Source organism: Exserohilum turcica (assembly GCF_000359705.1).
Source record: "Exserohilum turcica Et28A unplaced genomic scaffold SETTUscaffold_1, whole genome shotgun sequence".
In the NCBI taxonomy this organism is placed as follows: Eukaryota; Fungi; Ascomycota; class Dothideomycetes; order Pleosporales; family Pleosporaceae; genus Exserohilum; species Exserohilum turcicum.
The window spans coordinates 1,512,197-1,532,830 of NW_007359914.1; the positions used below are offsets into that span (position 1 = coordinate 1,512,197).

The 20,634-nt window shown below is 54.2% G+C and overlaps 7 protein-coding genes across 7 annotated transcripts; 4 read left to right on the plus strand and 3 right to left on the minus strand.

Annotated features, from left to right (window-relative positions):
- Nucleotides 1-1,467: 1,467 nt before the first annotated feature.
- Nucleotides 1,468-2,931, plus strand: SETTUDRAFT_53986 (uncharacterized protein; the record flags this gene model as incomplete). The annotated part of the gene is made up of 1 exon (XM_008022127.1): nt 1,468-2,931. A coding segment is annotated over one exon (1,464 nt), but the record flags the coding sequence as incomplete, so codon positions are not given.
- A 787-nt stretch (nt 2,932-3,718) lies between these two features.
- Nucleotides 3,719-4,695, plus strand: SETTUDRAFT_162269 (uncharacterized protein). Its single transcript, XM_008022550.1, has one exon. The coding sequence runs from the start codon at nt 3,754-3,756 to the stop codon at nt 4,615-4,617; it is 864 nt and encodes a 287-aa protein (XP_008020741.1). The 5' UTR covers nt 3,719-3,753; the 3' UTR covers nt 4,618-4,695.
- Nucleotides 4,696-5,120: 425 nt separating this feature from the next.
- On the plus strand, nt 5,121-7,663 carry SETTUDRAFT_18280 (uncharacterized protein; the record flags this gene model as incomplete). Its single annotated transcript, XM_008021878.1, has 6 exons — nt 5,121-5,422; nt 5,476-5,575; nt 5,622-6,347; nt 6,396-6,445; nt 6,534-7,240; nt 7,293-7,663. The coding sequence occupies 6 exons, from the start codon at nt 5,121-5,123 to the stop codon at nt 7,661-7,663; spliced, it is 2,256 nt and encodes a 751-aa protein (XP_008020069.1).
- Nucleotides 7,664-8,078: 415 nt separating this feature from the next.
- Nucleotides 8,079-9,329, minus strand: SETTUDRAFT_162272 (uncharacterized protein). Its single transcript, XM_008022551.1, has one exon. The coding sequence runs from the start codon at nt 9,243-9,245 to the stop codon at nt 8,283-8,285; it is 963 nt and encodes a 320-aa protein (XP_008020742.1). The 5' UTR covers nt 9,246-9,329; the 3' UTR covers nt 8,079-8,282.
- A 259-nt stretch (nt 9,330-9,588) lies between these two features.
- Nucleotides 9,589-11,201, plus strand: SETTUDRAFT_170457 (uncharacterized protein; the record flags this gene model as incomplete). Its single annotated transcript, XM_008022552.1, has 2 exons — nt 9,589-9,790; nt 9,840-11,201. The coding sequence occupies 2 exons, from the start codon at nt 9,589-9,591 to the stop codon at nt 11,153-11,155; spliced, it is 1,518 nt and encodes a 505-aa protein (XP_008020743.1). The 3' UTR covers nt 11,156-11,201.
- Nucleotides 11,202-11,227: 26 nt separating this feature from the next.
- Nucleotides 11,228-12,379, minus strand: SETTUDRAFT_40621 (uncharacterized protein; the record flags this gene model as incomplete). Its single annotated transcript, XM_008022089.1, has 2 exons — nt 12,199-12,379; nt 11,228-12,136 (listed from the first exon to the last, which is right to left on the minus strand). The coding sequence occupies exon 2, from the start codon at nt 11,972-11,974 to the stop codon at nt 11,228-11,230; it is 747 nt and encodes a 248-aa protein (XP_008020280.1). The 5' UTR covers nt 11,975-12,136; nt 12,199-12,379.
- A 2,824-nt stretch (nt 12,380-15,203) lies between these two features.
- On the minus strand, nt 15,204-19,001 carry SETTUDRAFT_152676 (uncharacterized protein; the record flags this gene model as incomplete). Its single annotated transcript, XM_008022553.1, has 2 exons — nt 15,204-16,487; nt 16,539-19,001. 2 exons carry the CDS (start codon nt 18,999-19,001, stop codon nt 15,204-15,206), a joined length of 3,747 nt encoding a protein of 1,248 aa, XP_008020744.1.
- Nucleotides 19,002-20,634: the final 1,633 nt, after the last annotated feature.

The window sequence follows — 20,634 nt, forward strand, 5'->3', positions numbered from 1 at the left end:
TAGTGATAGATCGCCTTCGCAGGCTTCTCTTAGTCCTTTCCTTTCCTCTCTATATAGATTACATCTAAATAGAATATTGTAGAATACCTAGTTACAGTATAAATGTCCCGCTCTAGCAAGTGAGCGCTGGTCAGGCTTACTAGATAGCCATATATACGACCAAGGACATTCAATACAGCAGGATCAGTGTCATCAGAAAGGGGATCATGACCTATCAACAAACTGATGATGTAGGAAAACTATTAAGAAACCGATCACATGGTCAGTCGTGTCAATCACCTCCACGTACATATATGGCTCTGGAAGCTGTTTACCGTGCGAATTGTGCTGAAATCATATGACGAAAATGTGATATTACAGGCTGTATATTTTCCTCGCGACGGAGTCCCCGACTGCATGCTGCTGTCATAAAAGTCCTGGAAACGCCTTATTAGGCTTTCCTCGCCAGTTTGGTCTAGTCATATAAGACTTTGTGTAGTAATTGACAAGTGGATTAGCATCAATGCAGATGAAACTCTCAATCATGTCCAGAGCTGCAATATACAATCTGGGATACCTCGTATGTGACCTCGACTCATGATTGTATAAACTTTTCCGCCTTGGCTACAAAGAACGCACAAGTGCTGATTTGAAGCACTATCATAAGCTTCAACATCGTGATACAACAATGAGATAGCATCGAGAGCCAACAGGTACTTCAAAACCCTTTCAACTAGCGTCCATCTCACATCACACAGCTATTCTCAAGAAAACTAGTTGTTCTGACGCGTTTTCTCCAACAGAAGTTACTTTTGCTTTCAAGATAGAAGACGACATGACGACTTTCTGCAACACTGTCCATATTCCAGGCATCCATAGTTCGCTTGTGTGTGCCTGTTTCCACTCACTGGCAAGCATTCACCATGAACCGCCGTTTGTCAAACTCGCCCGGCCCGCGTCACACAGTCACTTGCTAAGCCCAATAGCGCCCACCTTGCGACAATAAAGATTGATTTCTATCTATTTGCTTGATCATACATGAGAGCACTGCAACCTTCCAGTATATACAACGCATCAAAGCGATTAGCCAAGCGACACTGGAACCACTACGACATCCAACTTCGTCAGCTACTACCATGTCCTCTACTCCTCTCGTTTCTGAGTCAGGTGACCAATACCGCCTTCGTGACACCAGACGTGGAATCAGCATTCGGGAGTTCGACGATCCTGAAGCAGTAAGGGCAATTCCACTGAGAATATGTGGGATTCGCTAACTTGATACAGGAGGGTGTCAAAGGCAAACAGAGTGCTACTGGTGAGCCCGCTGCTGAAAAGCAGAGTGATGGCATCCCCCAGAGTGGTAAGTAATAGTCTAATGGCAATGTGAAGCAGTCTGTCAACATGCATGTTAACCAAATGGATCCTTTAGATATGGCGAGTACAGCAGAGATGGGCGCCACTGGCAGCAAAAGCAACACCGGGCCAATACCAACACTATCAATACATGAACAGCTCGACTCGGAGAAAATACATATTCTGCTTACATACCTAAGCCTTCTCGCGCTCTCACGCCATCCCACCCGCCCAGTCATCGAGCTAAACATGAAGACACAACTTCTGCAGCTCGACGCTTTCCTTTCCGGTAACATCACCGAAGACGGAGAGGCAACGCACTGGGTTCCTGAGAGCGACACGATGGAGCGCCAACAACGCTACGTGGACTTGTGTTCTCAAATCGTCCCGAACCTCACGGCAGCTATCCGACAGCAGTCCTCCGCGAACCTCGTCGCCGAGCCAAAGAATCAGGTTCAAGGCGGCAACAACCCTGAGAACAAGATGTTTTGGAGGATAGTGCTGGCTCCAAAGGTGGTTGAAACATTTGGCGAGTGGGTGGCAGAATCGAAGAAGAGAGACACCAGTTTCAACCCTGACTTTGATCCCTGGGTGGATCCCACAACAAATAAGAAGCTGATTCGTATCCTCAACTCCATTGTCGATTTGCAATACGACTTTGTATCCTGGAACCACTCACCTCCAGAGCCCAGCTTCAATCAGCTGCGTCTTCCAGAAGGCATAGAATTCCAGCGCGTAATGAGCGACCCGTCTCTAATCCGTACATACTACCGCCTCGTCACGCCCAGTGGGAAGGTATTTTCACAAACCACCATCATCCCGGAGACATCCATCATTTACACAGAGCAAGAAGCCAGAGAGATGTGGCTCGCCAAGTCGCGACCAAAATACCTGATTCCCGATCCCCTACACGTCACTGTTCCCGGAAGGAGAAAAGGCCAGACGTGGACCAATGCCGACGGACGAGGTAAAACATGGACGCGAGGCGATGAGATCTTCACGCTTAAAATCCTCTTCTTCGTCTTCGACCAGCAGACAAACGCATACATCAACCACCACGCCGTCGACGCCGAGCTCGCTGACAACATCGACCTGAACAACGAGGCGTGGGTAACTGCATACCGCAAGAAGGTCGCACAGTGGCGCAGCCGCGCAACCCGCGAAGCGACAAAAGTCCGGGACCACTGGCGCGATGAGGAGAAAATCGCTATATACGCGTGGGCAAATGCGTACTGCAGAGAACACGGTATCGATGCGCTGCTGATTCGCAGGCTCCAGATAGGAAAGGACATGTTGAGCGCTGTGAATTCCACTGTGCCTGGGACGCGCTCGGTGGAGTCGGTATCTGCGTGGGCGAGACGCCAAATGAACTTTCGGCCCAATTCGCCGCTTGGGCGTCTGGCGGCAGAGCAAAAGAGAGTTGCTGATCTGGTTGGTGCTGGTGTGAGTGTTCCTGATGCTGAGCGGTATCCTGATGAATTCATCGACATGTCTGCGTTTGCGGTGCAGGCTGGGAAGAGTGTGGAGAAGAACGATGACGATGAGGAGCAGAAGAGTGGGGAGAAGGCATCGAAGAGTAACGAGGGGATCATGGATGATCCGACCAGTTACGATGCTGGCGGCTCGCAAAACTATTCCAGAGATGCCATATTTGCCCCTTCCCCTCAAGATACTCGCAAGAAGATCAAGGTTACATACAAGGGAAAGGGCAAGCAGCGCGCCGAGTCTCCTTTCGAGTACGAGAGTGAGGCCGAAGAGAGCGTGGCGCAGGAGGCTCCTGAATCCGGTAATCTGGAGTAGATTAGAGTGTTATATCCGTTGAACCTTGAAGTTGATATACCGTGGACCTATGTTGGATTTGTTATTTTGTTCACAGCAGAGGAACTTGCATAAATATTGACACATCCATTCATGAGTGATACGCACTGCAGAATGGTTTTCTCTCTCGCCATTGGTGCAGCCTACCTGATCTTTCGACGGGAATGAAATACAGTAAATGGCCCTGAAAACTGGTCAATGGGTGTTTAATACATAACACTGTTTATACTTGTCACGAATGTGCACGCGCACGATGGTTCCCCGCAACACATCGAATCGGCAGCTGTGGGTTAATTTCTTAGCAAGGACGCCGATCATGGACAATCCACGACAGGTGAGTTCCCAGGTATTACTCGAATACTAGATAATGGTCAGAAAGCGTGGGTGAATAGTGAATGTTGCTGGAACCGGCACGGCAATGTCGAGTGCAAAGGCAGCGAGGCAGCTAAGTAAGTACCCCACCTTCCCCCACTATCATGAGGGAGCTTCCTTCCGCAGTGGAGAAAACGCGACAACCCCGCATACAGGACATACAGAGAATCAACTAAAAGCATACACTCATTGCCTCTACGCCTCATCCACGGTCAGCATCAGCCTTTGGTCATGTCGGCGCCACGTCAAGCTCTCGATCATCTGATCCTATTCGTGCCCGCGGACCCCTCGACACAGCTCCCTCGCGTGCCTGCGTATTTCTCCGACAACTTCACGCTAACGCCCGGAGGATTTCACGCCGACGGCGCCACATCCAATGTGCTCATCCTTCTCGCCGACGGGTGCTATATCGAGCTCATCTCATTCCTGCCCGCTGCTCCCGAATCGCTCGTATCCAATCACTGGTGGGGCCCTTCTTCGACTTTCACTGGCTGGAAAGACTGGTGCCTGACCAATTCTCTGGATCCGTCCAAGAACTATGAACAAGTCAAGGAAAGTCATGGAGAGCCTATCAAGGGAGGAAGAAAGAGGGCAGACGGCGTAGAAGTGAGATGGAGTGTCACATTCCCCAAGGGAGATAAAGGAGGACAGAATATTAGGGGCAGGATCCCATTCTTCTGTCATGACGGGACAGAGAGAGTCGTAAGGGTGCCGTTAGATGGAGAGAAGACCAAGCATGCGTGTGGCGCGGTAGGAGTCAAGGAGTTGACGGTGATTGTCAAAGATCAGGCATTGATGGACGAGACGAAAAAGATTTACGAAGCTATACTTGGCCAGGTGGGAAAGCAAGGGACGGATGGCGTGAGATTCCCGCTTGCTCGCGTGCAGGAAGTTGAGGAGCTGGAGAGGGGCGCAGAGGTTTTGTTGCGACTGCCCGAAGATGAAGAGGAAAAGCAGTGTGTTGCAGAACAAGGCTTCTGGTATGGAAATGTGGTCCTTTGCAAAAAGGCGGAGACGGGCAACGCGGACAAGACAAAAAAAAGACTGGACGTGGGTCAGGGAGACGACGGAGTAGGCGGACTGTGGATAGAGTGATCAAGGCAGCAATGGCTTATAGGGTACGGCGAGTGGAGAGCTGACTCTGTTGTTTATCTGAGGCGGTATAGAATGTCGATTGCTAAGCCGGGGAGCAGAACTGGTGGGGCTGGTACATGGGGCGGGCGGATAGGGGACCAGGACTAGGACTAGGGTACCGGTGTCGTGCAGCAAAGTCGATGTGCGATCAAGGTACAGGCGGTGTCAAGTGGTGACGTAGTGGTGGTGGTTGCTGTGGATCAAGAGCGAGAAGGTGAAGGATTCAACGCGCGGACAGGAGGAAGACATGAATTGGCTTCGCGGACAAGCGCACCGTAGCCAATCACAGGCGGCGCCAAGCCATATATTCTTATTTCCCTTTGTACTTTTGCTATGACGCAGCCAGCAGCTGAAATGGCCAACATGTGGACTGGGGCGACATGGCTTCTGCCTCTGTCTCCTACATACCTCCCCCATTGCAACCCCCCCCCCCAAGCGGCCTGATGCAAGACGACCGCCGCTCCATGAGCGCGCCTACGGCTGGGCCGTATGGGACGCAGTCGAACAAGATTGCCATTCCACGACTGACATCGCGACGCGTCCCGCCGCCGCCGACGGCCAAATCACGGCAGAGAGACCGCGTGCAACGAGCCTGTCGCAACTGCCACAAGAGAAGTGGGCCTCTCACTCTCCCACTCAACCTCTCTCCGTCTGACCTCACCAACCCAGAAATCAAGTGCAGCGGTAGCCTTCCCCGCTGCAACTACTGCGACAAGACCGACAAGCCGTGCGTCTATGAGCGGCCCCGGAAAGACCGCCTGGCCCTGTCAGTGTCCCACGCCCGTTGCACCAGGATTTACACTTCTGACTAGCCCCTAGCGCCAACGACCGCAACCAGACACTCGTCTCGGTCCTCAAAGAGCTCAGCCTACGGGTGAACGACAGCGACCGCCAGAGAATTGCAGACGCTCTCCATGACGTGAGTGTCAAAGCTTCGTCTACGCAGTCAATCTAACCCGCTCAAGTCTGACGAGGAGCCCGCCTCGCCCGCCTTTACCGCTTCTTCTGCCGGCCACCAGCCATCCATGCCCCGGCTGGATGGCATTTTCCCGGAAGAATCATCCGACGACAACGACGACGACGACGAAGCATCAAACTCGCGGGGTGTAGTCGAAGCCGGCTATCTGGGCCAGGTCTCGGAAATCCAATGGTTACAAAGCCTCCAGAGCAGGGTGCATGCCGTCGACACTGCCTTTCTGAAACCGGCAATCGCCTCCGCGCCCATGGCATACCCCGTATCTCCAAGCCTGGCTCAGTCACTGGCTTTCATGTCCATGGACCGAATCCAACCCGCCCCTCCGACTACCTACCACCTTGACGACGAAGGGGTCAAGTTTTTACTCGGGGGCAACCCGTTTGAGCTTCCTCCAGAGCAAACTGCCAACCTTTTGTTTCAGTGCTTCAACAGGACAGTCCAAACCTCCTTTCCCATGATACCCGTGAAGCTCGAGGCACAGTTGCGCCAATATTACAATCTGATCCGCACACGTCAAGACGTACACTGCCCAGAAAAATGGTTTGCCCTGATAAACCTCGTATTTGCCATTGGGGCAAAATTCTCCCACTTGATTCAAGCCGACTGGAGGGCAGATGCCCTGGACCACGTCACGTACATATCGCGCGCATATCAGCTGCTTACGATTAATGACACTAGGTTTGTGCTCTCGACTCCAGATTTGTCTTCTACTCAGGTAAATATCTCCTCTGAGCATGGTGTGAGTAGTATTAAACGTTTGCAGGCTGCTGGTCTCTTTGCCATATACTACATGACTGCTGGTCAATTCAACAGGTAGGTGGAATCGCGCCATGCATATTACTATGATTCTTCCATTTAATTGACAGTGCATCCGTATATTCACCTGCTGACTCCTTCATAGGGCCTGGGTCATGGCCGGGGGGGCTATGCGATCAGCCTTTTCTCTTGGCCTCCATGTTCAGCAAGAAGATCAGTCCATGTCTGTAGCCAGACAGCAAAACAAAGTCGACACGTGGTGGAGTCTGCACGCACTGGAGAGCCTTTTGAGCTCCATCACAGGTCGCCCTGGTACTTTCCCAGGCGAAGAGATCACGACGCCTACCCCCAAAGCTTTTTCCGACATCCTATCCGGCACTCATGGCCAAGGCGCCTCCGTAGCGACAAACAACATGTTTCTGAACGCCGACTCGAATCTACACTTGCTAACGCAGCAAGTCATGTCCAGCCTGTATACACAAAGGAAGTTTACTCCCTCGTGGCCTCAAGTCCAACAAATCATGGTGGGGCTCGTCGGGGACCTGGACAAATGGGCTGTAGACTGCGTCCCTCAATTCCATTCGGATATTTGGGCCATGAGCTACAATCAGCAGCGCGAGAACTCTCTCCTCAAGTTGCAGTATTACCGCGTAAAGATTCTCACCACACGCCCCTCACTTCGCCGCATCGAACGCTGCTCCGAGCTGGGATCCGTCGACTTTACCGGTTTGGACCAATCCATGGCCGAAGCTTGCATCCAGGCAGCGAGTGATGTTGTCTCAGTGTTGGGCACCGTGCCCGACATCAAGACATTATACGAAAAAGGGCCCTGGTGGACAATCGTGCACAATGGTACGTCTCGCAGTTGTTACCATGTATTCCAGCACTAACAGTACACTCACAGTAATGCAAGCTCTTGCTGTCCTCATGAACGCCATTGCATGCCCAGAGCATTTTTCCTCATCCCTTTCCCTCTCTACATATGGCGTCCATCAACTTGTTGGCTGGCTGCGCGCCATGCGCGACAACAACATCATGGCAGCGCGCGCCCATCAAGTTGTCTACTCGATTGTCAAGACTTCTAAGCCCTATGTTTGGGCAGGTGTCGCAGACGCTTTTCCAGACGACTTTACCACTATACTGTATCCGCCTGTTCTGGTGCCGACACAAGTGGATGCAAAGTATGTGCCCTGGCCTGCCAACGAACAGGCCGTAGATGCGTGGTTTGATTACGACCTTGATACCTTTTTTGGATTTCACTATCCTATTATCTGAGATTCTTAATTTCTGTTCTGCGCAAAGTGGGGAGAAAAGCAGAAACAGATGAACGGTGCTGGACGCCGTTGCGAAAAGTTACGTCGAGCTTAATATGGTAATGAGTTACGATACTGGAGGGAAGACGTGTCGCTTGTTTGATCATAGATTCTAAAATGATTAAATGGGAAAAGGTGTCTTAGTCTCTTGAGGAAATTAGTATTTTTAGGAGGTCTTGTTTGGTTTCGTCCTCTTACAACTAGGACGATGGCGAGTAATATTGAAAGAGCTGAGCGTGGGCATATCATGGCGAGCAGGCGGTTTATCAGGTACTCTGGCTATTACGAGGGGGCAGTTTCAGATGTCATTGCTGAGATATAATGGAGATGACGAGAAATGAAATTGTAAGGGGATGGGAAACAAGAAGCAATTTGCGCATGACTCTAACCTGCTGCAGTGGGATATGCATTCCGTTTGATTCATTTCTAGTCATATAAAAAATGATCATGTCAACGCCGATGTATCCAGTCAAAAGATAAACGCCGCTCATCAAGCACCCATGCAGCATCCAGCAAACTCCAAGAAAAGACACGCTACTCGGTTTACCTTGTAGCAAGCTTTTTTCTTCGCACGACTGCATTCACGACTCGTCGGCAGCATCAATCATGGTTTCCGGGTCAATATCGCCGATGACGCTCCTCAACAGCTCCGGCACAATCTGGGCTGCATCACCTTGGAAAAACCAATCGCCTTGTTTCAGACCACTAGCGGGTACATCGTTTGGATCCATGTTGATGATGGCAACCCTTGCGCCCTTGATGCGGGCATGGTCGACGTATCCAGCAGCGGGATAGACCTTTGCCGATGTGCCAATGACCATGATGAGGTCGATGCCTCGTTTGTCCGAGATGAAGGCATCCACGTCGTCAATGACGGATCCGGGCAATGCCTCGCCGAACCAGACGACGCCAGGACGCAGCAAGCCGCGCTTGCATTCGGGACAGCGTGGGAGATGTGCGTAGTCGAGCTCCGGGAGGTCGACGTTGATGTCTGAGATGTCGAGCTCGCGGGCAGCTCGGGCAGAATCCTCAGTGGGGTCAGAGTCGTCGTTGGGGATGGCGAGGGCGGGCACAATGGGGTCGGTGAAGTTGTTCCGTTCAAAGTAGGTGCAGAAGAAGTCGGAGCACTTGACGTCGAAGAGGGAGCCGTGCAGGAGCTTGAGCTGGTCGGGGGGATGCTGGGCGCGGGGAGACAGGCCATCGACGTTCTGGCTCAGCGTGACGAAGCCGTCCCTCTTCCGCGCCAGCTCGGCAAGCGCATAGTGGGCGGCATTGGGCTTGGCCTGGAGTGCCATGTGCCGCCGGTAGCTGTAGAACTGCCACACGAGTGCCGGGTCGCGCTCAAAGGCCTCTGGGGTCGCCAATGACGTCGCATCGTGAGTCCTCCACAGGCCGCCGGCCCCTCGAAACGTCGGCAGACCGGACGAAGCTGAGAGGCCTGCACCCAGCAGGGCGAGGATGCGTGTCGACTTGTTCAGGTGCTGCTGGAAGCTCTCGAGCTGCTCCTGCGGGACCACGCTTGGCCTGGCGGCCGAGAAGGCCATTCTTCGGACGATGCGGGGGACGAACACGATGGCTGTGGTGAGGGGGGTCTTCGCAGAGCAACCGGGCGAAGACACAGGAGGCGCAGACGGTGTCGGCGGGTCATGTATGTAGTCTTGTGCGTCGACGCGGTCGCGCCAGGCAGCAAGCAGCGCGGGGCGTGTTTGCGGGGCAGACGGGCAGACGGCGGGCAATGCAGGTACGTCAGACGCCCGCCAAGCTTTCCTAGCCTCCGCCACCCCGCCTCCGCCTGTCCCGCTAGCACTAGCGCGGCTTGGCGCACATTCCGCTACCACCGACGACGCCAACACCACGACGCACATGCCGAGCTTTGCAACAAACACCATGCCAATCGCCGCCCGATGCTTGCGGCCCACCACCCACGTGCGCTGGCTGTGCAACCCCCGGGCATGGCGCCCCATACCCGCCGTCCGCATTGCCAACACAGCCAGGTCATACGCTGCTGCGCGTGAAGTGCCCGCCGCCGAACTGAGATTCGGCCAGCCGCTGCACGAGACGCATCCACACCTACTCAAGGCTGGGGAAGGTGATGGCCGCCCTTTGGTCTGCCGTACCAACACTAACACGCCCTGCAGTGACTCCGGGCATCACAGCGCTCGAGTACCACCACCGCCGCGCCGCCCTCGCCAGAGACCTCGCTCCCAATTCCGTCGCCGTACTAGCAGCAAACGACCTGAAATTCGCTTCGGGCGCCGTCTTTTACAAGTTCCACCAGGACCCAGACTTTTTGTACCTTACGGGCTTCAGGGAGCAAGATGCCGTGGCCATAATAGAGAAGCACGACAACGGCGAGCATACCTTTCACCTCTATGTCAGGCCCAAGGATCCCAGCGTCGAGGCCTGGGAGGGCCCGCGGTCGGGTGTTGATGCCGCAGAAGATGTCTTCAACGCCGACGTGAGCGGCAGTATCGACGACCTTCCTCGTCTGCTCCCCGAGATTGTGAAGAACGCACAAACAATCTACACCGACCTCCCCCAATCCCGCATCTCCAAAAACCTGCTCTCCCGCTACCTCGCTGGCGCAGAGCCCTCGCGGACAGGCGGCATATACAGTGTTTTTCGCGACGCATCCGCAAATATCAAGCCCTTGCGCCCTCTGCTTAATGAACTCCGCGTCATAAAGAGCGAGGCAGAAATTACAAATATGCGCCACGCAGGTCAACATTCAGGGCGCGCAATCACCGACGCAATGCGGCAATCATTCGCCTCTGAAAAGGACCTCGACTCTTTTCTCGACTACTGGTTCAAGCAGGACAATTGCGATGGCCCGGCATATGTCCCTGTCGTTGCAGGCGGTATCAATGCCAACACAATTCATTACGTAGCCAACGACATGCCCCTCGACCCGAAAGATCTGGTCTTGGTAGATGCTGGCGCGCAGTACGGCGGCTACGTAACTGACATTACGCGCACATGGCCCGTCTCTGGGAAATTTAGTCCCGCCCAAAAAGACCTATACAATCTGCTTTTGTCAGTACAGAGAACATGCGTGTCACTCTGTCGCACTTCGTCAAATTTTACCCTCGACCAATTGCACCATACGGCCGCCAACTCCCTCGCTGCGGGCCTCAAAGATCTCGGCTTCGACATGAGCCGCGACGCCATCCAAATTCTTTTTCCCCACCACGTTGGCCACTACGTCGGTCTCGATGTGCACGACTGCCCGGGTCTCGGCCGAACTCGGAAATTCGAAAAGGGCATGTGTGTAACGGTCGAGCCTGGGATCTACGTCCCGGATGATGAGAGATGGCCCAAGTGGGCAAGGGGTATTGGTATGCGCATCGAGGACAGTGTCTGCGTGGATGACGAGAGTCCGTATGTGCTTACGACGGAGGCGGTCAAGGAAATTGTAGATATCGAGGCATTGAAGGGGAGTGAGACCAAGATATAAATAGATTTGTACTATAACTTAGCACTACTCACAAACAATAGATGGCATTCTATACACACTACTACCCTAGTATCAATACGTATAGCACAAGGTATTCCCTTGTGTATCCAACAAATCACCCAACGTGACATTACCCGCCAGGTTCCCCAGGTTAACAGTAAAATCCAGCGTAACGTTTCTCCCCGTATAATCATTGGCCACAGCATTCCCTGCAACCTCGTGCTGCCTCTTTGGCCAGTCTTTATGCTGCCACTTCCAAAAGATCCAATCGACATTGCAATGGTGCATATAGAACAGCGGCTCAGCCGGCGAGTTGGCCGCGTCTCCCGCCTGGCCCAGCGCTCCCCCAACCCCAAAGTGCCCGCTCCTATGTATAACGGGGACCGCAAACGACGCGGGGCCCTGCATCATGCGATCAAACGAAACGTAGTCGGGCGTCTGCATCAGCCGGTCGACAACCGCGGGATCCGCCCACTTGTTCATCAGCTCGGGCACAAAATCACGGCGTAAACACGACGACCCGGGACCCGGGAAGTTGTCCACAAAGTTCTTGGGCACAAACGGCCCATCCTCCACGCAGCCGCCGCCCGTGCCGTTGTATCCCAACAGCTCCTGCGCAGCGGTATGCGCGACCTTTGCGCCGTTGCCGCCAAAGCCCGTGACGGGATCGAAAACCTCACTCTCGAAAATGCGCATCGACGTCGGATTGTCGGGTTCCGCGTCGAGCGTGTAGTCCCAGTAGGGCTGGGCGCCCGTGTAGCCGCATTCCTCGCGCAGTGTGCGCTCGTAGTGCGCGACGAAGAGGCGGTGCCACGGCATAAAGTGCGCGACACGATGGATGCTGGGCGTCTGGTCGTGTGCACGGCGTGGAAGTCATCATAGCGGTTTTTGGTCCCCGCGATGCCGGATATCGACTTGACGTGCTGCAGGCACAGGACCGCGTCGATGTATTCTCGTCGCTGGGCGAGCGAGAGTTGTCTCCTGCGAGCAAAGTTGGCGTTAGTATCATAGTTTGCAGTATATGTAAAAGGGGAAAAACTCGCCATTCCATTCGCTTGATGGGATTCTTGCATGGAGTAGTAGTAGTAGTAGTAGTAGTAGTATTGGGCACAGCGACTGCTGCTGCTACAGTAGCGCAGGCTGCCAATCCAAGAGTCGATATGAAGTATTCCAGCTTGACCATTGTGGCACGTACAATAGTCCCAAGACACGACCAACAACACGAGCCGAAACCCAGCATTTTATTTTCCATGTCGATAGAAACTACCCACCAACAAAGTCAATCAAATCCGTCATTTCATTTTTGGCTTCTATGACGATGTAATTTCGCAAATGCTGACTGCAGATACGATCTGTATCTCAGATAGATTGGGTAAGCACTACGTACTCAACTAAGTTCAATTGCCCTGCTCTACAGTGCTCTGTTCGTGAGCCGCGGACCGAACTACTGTTTCCTTCAACGGACATTTAACCCTCTAATCGTCTCTCTATTCCAGCACGTAAAATCCAACAGGGCCATTTCTCCGACACTGTAAAGAGAGTATTAATCCAACTGGCTTGTCTGTATACAAACCAGTTGAGTATGCTGTGCTTCCAGGCGTCGTTCTCTGTAATTCAAAACGAATGCTCGGCTAATCCTACATACATGCTCACACAAATCTACGTACGGGCCTACTACATAGTTACAACCCGGTCAGCCGACATCTGCACTCTCCCCCCCTCTCTCTCTACCACGTGTGATTGTGCGGCACCGGATCCGCTTCCTCAGCACACCATGGGAGGAGGGGGGGGGGGCCGAGTCCGCAGCCGACGATGGATTTTTGCATTTGCATTTGCTGTTACTATCAGCAAGTAAGTATGTGTGTTTTTATTCATGTACAAAAACCGGGGGTCTCGAGGGACCGCGATGCAGGTATGCACATGCAGGACTTGTACGGTGTAAGTAACATAGATGCTTTTGGGCCAGCAAACATAGCCGTTTGCAGAGTAAGTAAGTAGAGCTACACACGACAAAGCAAAGTGACGAGCGAGAAATGGCTCGTTGGATTGGGTGGCGGCGCCTTGTTACTGTACTGACTCTTGGGCCAAGCTCAGCGGTTGTGGGTGGACATGTCTCAACAACGCACGCTTGAGTGTGAATGAACGTCGGAATACGCCAGTAAAAGGTTTCCTTGCCGGGGTAATCAACGTGTGTTGTTGGGTATGTTGTTCTATATTTCTTTTTAAGGCGGCCCGTATATCCCCTCCCCCCATGTAATGCGGCACGAGATCGATCCAGGTCATTCCGCAAAGTCTGGGATTAATATAGCGTATCCTCGGAGCTAGGTTGCGGCTGCATGCTCGCCGAATCATGGGTAAATAAGGGTAAAGGGTTCCCCTGCAGGACGGGCGGCTGCTGCACACACGACATGGTTAGTCATTGCGTGCGCTCGCTTCGCAGCTATTTTTCTTTGCGCCCAGGCCAATGTTGAGGGCTGGCTGAGTGAGTACTTGTTTTCTTTTTCCTTGTCGGTTGCCCAGCTGAGTGTTTGGCTACGGACGTAGGCGTACACCGACACCAATCGCGTGCGCAAGTCGTTATGTAATGGATATAGACGTGTGCGACCAATGCTTCTGGGACTGAAAAAAGCGGATGCATGGCTGTGGTAGGTAGAAGAGAATGCTCCAGGACTTGGCTGGCACGACGTGGCTCGCTACCACAGATGCTGTCTCGTCAGACCGTTGCCTTTGATCCAAACTATGACACTTCAGAATGCACATGGTATGACTAATACTTGGCGTGGAAAAGAAAAGCAATTGAAGGGGAAATCATGGTGAAAATGGAATAAGATTTGATCCATGCTATGAGTGTACAGACTACTGCGTTTTCCTATTACGGCACAGCTGTATGTTTACTCAGCAGCCTCAACATTTGTTTTGACATCCTATTCTAGGCTAAGAACTTTTTTTTGTCAGCGCAAGGGTCTAGATAGCACGACACGCACGAGATGACTAGCAGCGATGAAAAGGGGTTTGTAGGATTTGTGTGAGCTGGTATGGAAGAGAAATCATGCCACTGTCAGTTACCAATGGCTCACGCATGACCACTCGGCTTTCTCCCCGTCTACAACCCATGCCTAAAGTATCTATCTGTGTTGCTGAGTTGGCTACTGACCGCAAGCAACGCGGAACCAGAAAGATGGATATGCAGATATATTTTACCTCGTTGATACTAGCGTAGTCACACATCGGCATGTATGCATCACATATCCCGTGTGTAATTAGTAGTCAAGATCATCAGCCAAAGTATATGCACTCTTCACGCCACAACATTGCTGCATATCTCCAATGAGTGAGATTCTTATTTCTTTCTTTCGTTCTCCTCATTTCATACCAGCTCTCCAGAAGCTTGACTATTACCACTACCACTACTAATCTTCCAACCAATCGACCATACATGGTATACATTCTAATAATAGTCCCTCCCTCTCCACGCATGTATGGTTCGTCATATCCACACATACTAAGAAGAAGAAGAAAAATATGAGAAGCGGAGAAACGAAGAAACGAGAAACAAGATATAACAGCAACAACATAACATCTGGTGTGGGTATCGGACAAGCAATAATAACGACAAAAAGAGAAGAGAAAAAAACAGGAAAATAAAAAGGAAACAAACAAACAAACAAATTGGAAATGGAAAGAAAAGGTCGTTTCCATTTCCATTGCCATGTCCATTCACACAACACAATAAGCCATTGGGCAGTGTCTCACCACTAGTCATCTCCACTGCTCTCTTTCCCCTCTCGGTGTTTCTCCATTTCCATCTCTTCCAGTCTCTCTCTCTGTGTGTGTCTTCCAACTCTCCTCCGTCCTTCAAAAAAAGGTCTATAAAATCGTTTCTGTAAAAGTATAAGAAAAAAAAGAAAAAGAAAGAAAGAAAAGGAAAACGAGCGTTACACATCATGACTTTCCATCAGTCCAAACACACCATAATTCATCCCTTTAATCATGCATTCAGTATCGATACCTCACGGCATGTATCCCGCTCCCATACGTCTTTGTTTTTTCATCTCCTCCAGAATTTCCGGCTCTTCTTCTCCTCCTTGACCGGCGGTGCAGGCGTCCGCACCGGTGGCTCAGGGGGACCGGAATTCTTGAGGAAATCAGCCAAATCACTCGTACCTGTTCGTCCGGCCCCTCCCACGGGACCACCACGGGCATCACCATATGCTGGTGCTCTAGCTTGTATCCGTGGCTTATACGCGCGGGGGGCATCGGAAGAGACGGTTGTCGAGGATAAAGCGGTGGCGTTGAGATTGCGAGATGTAGATGCGGCGTTGGAGTGTGCGCGCGCTCTTGCTGCAGCAATGGTTTCTTCGCTGAGCATGAATGGCTGGGGTTCATGTGTCGATGGGGGTTCCATGGCGTTGAGAAAGTCCATGAAGCTTTCCTGCTTGGGGGCTGCGGAGCGTGATGAGGGTGCTTGGGATCCACTCGATGGGAGGGCAGTGAGCTGATCCGAGTCTTCGTCGTCGTCCTCATCGGAAAAGTCAATGGCGTAAGGATCCTTGACGCGGTGGCGGGTTCGCGTGATCTGCGGCTCGTTGGATGCCGACATGTTACCGCTGAGCTGCTGGGGCATGTTGGAATAGGCTGGCTGCACGATACCAGGGGATGAGATGAGACCAGTGCGTGAATTGATTGTGTGGCTGCTGTCTTTGGAGTCGAGTGTGGATGACGCGGAGCCGTATGCTGTTTCAACGTTGGCATGACCTCCCAGCATGGTTTCGAACTGATCAGAATCAACAGTGGTGCGGAACGGCGCTACGCTCCGAGGAATTCTAGGCTGCCCGTTATTCGCATCAGGCGGTCCCTGCCGGATGAAATCAATCAGGTCGCCATTGCCAGTGCTGAGACCAGCCGGGCTGCGTGGCTCCATGTTGAGGCGTGTCTTTGCAGCAGCTCCATTACTAGTAGACGATCGCCTGGTGGATAGTTTTCGTGCCAGCGAAGAGGTTGAGACATTAGACTTTGGATTATGTGCATTGATATTGACAAAAGGCTGCACAGGCTTCTCCTGGCCAGGCGAAGGGCCCGTAGACCGGATGAAGTCGGCAAAATCGCGCATGGATTCCGTCTCGACCTTTGGGTCTCTTGCGAGCGGTCTGGTGACTACCTTGCGGCTGGCCGAAGGTCTGTGCTGGGCAGTAGATGGCTTGGGCTTTGGTGCTGTTGTGCTGGGTAGGTTTGCCGTGCTGGGAGATTTGTCTTCAGCACTGACGCGGGGATAGGCAGTTCCGGAAGAAGTGGACGAGGAGCGAGTCTGCACACTCGTCTGAGGCGGGGTGTCCTGCGCACTATTAGCATTTGAAGCGAGAAAAAAAAAGCAACTCCGACTTACGTCAAGGTCCCGCATATTCTGCGGTGTCAACGTAAACTTGACAGTGTCCTGTCCCTTGACCAAAGAGTCGAACTCGCGAGCACGGTCTTCCTCTGACATGCGACCACTCAGGCCTCGTGAGCGATAGCTAGATACTGATTCTCGCCCGCTAGAGATTGGGTATACGCTCTGCTTTCGGAGAGAAGACGATGTCGAAGCACCGCGCTTCAACGACGTGCTGTCGGAAGGCGATTTTTCAGAGGGCTGAGAGCGGATTGACTCCCCAGTTGAGATGCGGTGTAGTCGTCGGTCAGGTACTTGCATGGAGCCGTCCTGGCCGGCGGAGACGGAATGGCGAGTTGGGCGGTCAGAAGCAGGTGAGTTGGATTTGGCCGTGCGTACAGAGGCAGACTTCTTAATCGGAGGCTGCGCTGTGCTGGTCTCTACCTCTTGCAGGGCAGGCAGCGACGAGCCCAGGGACACGGAACGAGACCCCTCCTGTCTCCACGGGGCACCAGTAGGACTTTCGTACTGAGATGGGCTGGAAGTAACATCTCCGCTAGGGATTGGCTTTCTTGCGATCTCGTTGCGGATCAACAGACGCTCCGATACCGTACTCTTGTAATCAGGCGAAGGGGTTTCGCGGTGCGACAAGGATATGGGCGTAGAGCTCTGAGGCTGGACTTCCACATAGCCTCCACCAAAGGACCGCTTGCCCTGTCGCCGAGGCGGCTCGTCTGGCGTGGTAGAAGGGGTTCGGATGGCGTTGTCAGCCCTCCGCGCAATACCAATTGCCTTTGACTGTTCGGACTCGTCTTCTGACAGATTGTCGTCCGGGGAAGATTTCCCATCCGAGTAGGTTGCTGCTTTTGGCGTCATTGCAGGCGTGTGCAGAGGCGTGTGCAGGGGCGACTTGAGACTTCCGCTGCGGGTTGAGCTGCGGGTTGAAAAGGTGCGTACCAGGCCAGGGGGCCCAGATCGATCGATGGATATTCGCCTTGAGCTCATGACCTTTGGGCTGGTATCGCCAACCCCATTGAGCCCGCCAGGTTTATCCGTCTGCTTGTCGTCGCGGGGTTCAGGAGTGCCCATCCTCAAGCCCATGCCAGTAGTCGCTGTGAAGGCCATCATGGAGTCGTCCGCCTTCATGTCGTTCAAATCGTCGTTTGAGTCCTGCTCAGATGGAAGCTGCTTGTCGTTCTTGTCACTTTCGTCTGAAGTCTGGGCGGATTCTTCGTCCTCATCAGCCTCACCGCGCCTGGGCACGGCGAGCACTGGTGTTGGGCGCATGGGCAGAGACAGGGGACGCGCCTTTCTGCGATTCCGGAGCAAATCTACCGAGGTCGGCCTAAGGACGCTTGCAGATCGCTGCGGGTGCGCGACGGGTGTCTGCAGACCCTCGTCCTCATCCTCGTACGTCGGCGCCAAGCCAGGCACTTCGATCTCGTCAACATCATTGCCGCCCATGGGAAGGGGTATATTGGCTGCAATGTCGGTCTCGGTGGGCTGGTGCTCGGGCAGGAGTTCGTGCTCGCTGTGCACCGTGTTGATTGTCTCGCGGCTGGACTTGCGCATGGGCAGGCTCGAGTAGCTGGAGGCGGAGCGCATGCGCTGCTTGGGCGAGAGGGGCGAGAGGGGAGATCGCATGCGCTTCCTCCACGTCCTCCAGAGGCAGCCGAGTACAGCGTTGAGTGCAATCTTCTCCACGTCGGGCTCCTCAACCGTCAGGCGCTCGATGGCGGCGGGATCTTCGGGCGTGTCGGCTTTCTCAGCCGTCTTCTTGTTTCTCGACTCGAGGCGTCCAAAGGCAGCGGAGCCAGAGACGAGCAGCAGCTGCTCAGCAACGTACTCTATGACGGAGGTCAAAAAGATGGCCGAGGCCCACGACACCAGACCAGCTTCGTCGTCGTCGTCATCCATGCTGAGGCCGCGCTCCTGCTGGACATATCTCTCCTCGTCTTCGTCCTCCAACTCGCCCAGGCGCGTGTAGACCATGATGCGCAGACGGGTGCGCTTCCAGACCTTTTCCACGTCCCACGTCTCAATCGTCTTGCCGTCCTGTGCGGGAAACTCGTCGTCGTCCTCGCCGGCCAGCAAGCCCTGCAGCTCCTCGTCGGCGGCTTCCATGGCCTCGCGGGCAAGGTGCGGCTTGAGTACGTCGGATATGGCGGGGCGGATGGCGGTCAAGGAGGGGGATTTGGCGGAAGAGAGAAAGGCCAGGAGCAGGTGGTCGAGGAAGCCATTGAGCAGCGACAATGCCTGGTCGGAGAAGACGGCGTTGGCCAGCTCGTCGTGGTCGTGGTCGCTGTCGCTCAGCTGGGCATTGTGGTGGTCGGTGACGGTCTGCGACGCGACTGAGGCAGCAATGTAGGCGGGGGCGGGGCGCACTGTGGTGGTGGGCATGGGGAAGGTGACGGAGCCGGCGAGTGAGGGCGAGCGCTCGCTGGTGAAGCTGGGAGTCCTGCTCGAGCGAGACGAGGGCATGGCGGCCGTCTCGGACATGGTATGCCTATGCATGGCGCAGGAGAGCGTCTACAACATATAGGTTGCGAAACACAAAAGAAAAGAGCGCGGGTGCGGCGAGGGCGGGCAATTGGACCGTCTTTGTCGCACTGCGAGGGTGCAGGGTGGCGTGGGTCGGAGGAAAAGCGACAGGGGGGGGGTATCGCCAGCCAGCGGGAGAGGATGCGCAGAGAGGGCGGCGGCGTCAGTGGTTCATGGCGCGGTGCAGCGTCCCGGGCAATGCTTTTTGGGGGCGCGAGGCAGGACGGGCAGAGGAGAGGCGAGGCGAGGGGGGGGGAGGAGGGAACTGGGTGGGAGGTGAGATTGGGAGAGTATCAGATAGAGCTTCTAGTCGGGGGGTCGTTACGGCGTGCAATAGGGATCCCGGGCGGCGATCGTGCATGTTCGCTAGGCTGGAGCCCGAGTTGCCCTTTGCATGTGCCATTCGCTCTAGCCCCCCATGGCCTGAATCATGGCCTCCGACTCGGCCAGCGACACGTATCGAGCGGGCGGGCGGGCGGGCGGGCGGGCGAGCAGCCGTCTGGTCTGGTCGGGTCTGGTCTTGTCTTGCCTTGCCTTGTCTTGCCTTGCCTTGTCTTGTCTTGAGACTTGTCTTGGACGGGGCGCGGGACAGAGGAGGGGGGGGAAGACGCGGGTGGCAGAGTTGTGCTGGGGGTGCGTGGGAGTTGTGCAGTCTGGGCCATGGCTATGTAATTGCATGCATACATAGAGAGATGCGTACATGGCTATGATGACGGGGCGAGGCTATGCTGTGCCGGCGCTCACGTGAGCAGCGCTTGGCACCGACCGCGTCTATAGTCTATAGCACTAGGGGTACTATTACTAGTATCTCGACGTTGCTGGGCCTCTCGGTCACACTATTCTACACGGGGCTGCTACTAGATCAGGGAGGGCTGCTGGATAGCGCAGCACTCGCACCCAAGACTGGCCGTACCATCGGCGATTCCTCTATGCATTCTGCAGAGACAAGGCCCGCAATACAGCCGCGGCGGATGCGTGTACGTATGTGTACATAATAATTCATCCACGAGTGTGGAGTCGTCGCACCATGCATGCGCCCAGAAAAATCTCCGCTGCTGGCTGCGCACACCAGGCTGCTCTGCCGCGTTGCTGTCCCATGGTTCGGCTCTGTCAACTGTCAATCATGGCGCAGCCCTTTGGGGGGCGGGGGAGCAATGCCATGTGCGACTGGCATGACTAGCATGGTGACTATGGTAGTCTTTCTTTTGGGGCCTCTACTCGGGTGGCTTGGCTGAGGCGGGCGGGCGGGCGAGTCATTGGCCAGATGCGGAAAAGCCCTCGCTAATCTCAGGGGCTGCCATTGTCCCTGGGCCGCCCAAAAGATGCCGCTAGGCCCCAATGCGCCACCCAGACAGCCACACGCCCGTCTTTTGACGGGTTGGCTGCGCGCCACATGCGCCACTCACTCGTCAAGTGCTCGTGCTCGCACTGCATGCAAACGTACGGGCGCTTCGTATGCCCTTCCTATTCGAGGCGCCGACGCCATACGCTGCACACGCCTGAGTCGAGGTAGTCTGCGCATGTCTATGTAGCAATAACACTCCGCCATCCGACGCCTTCACGTCCACGTCTT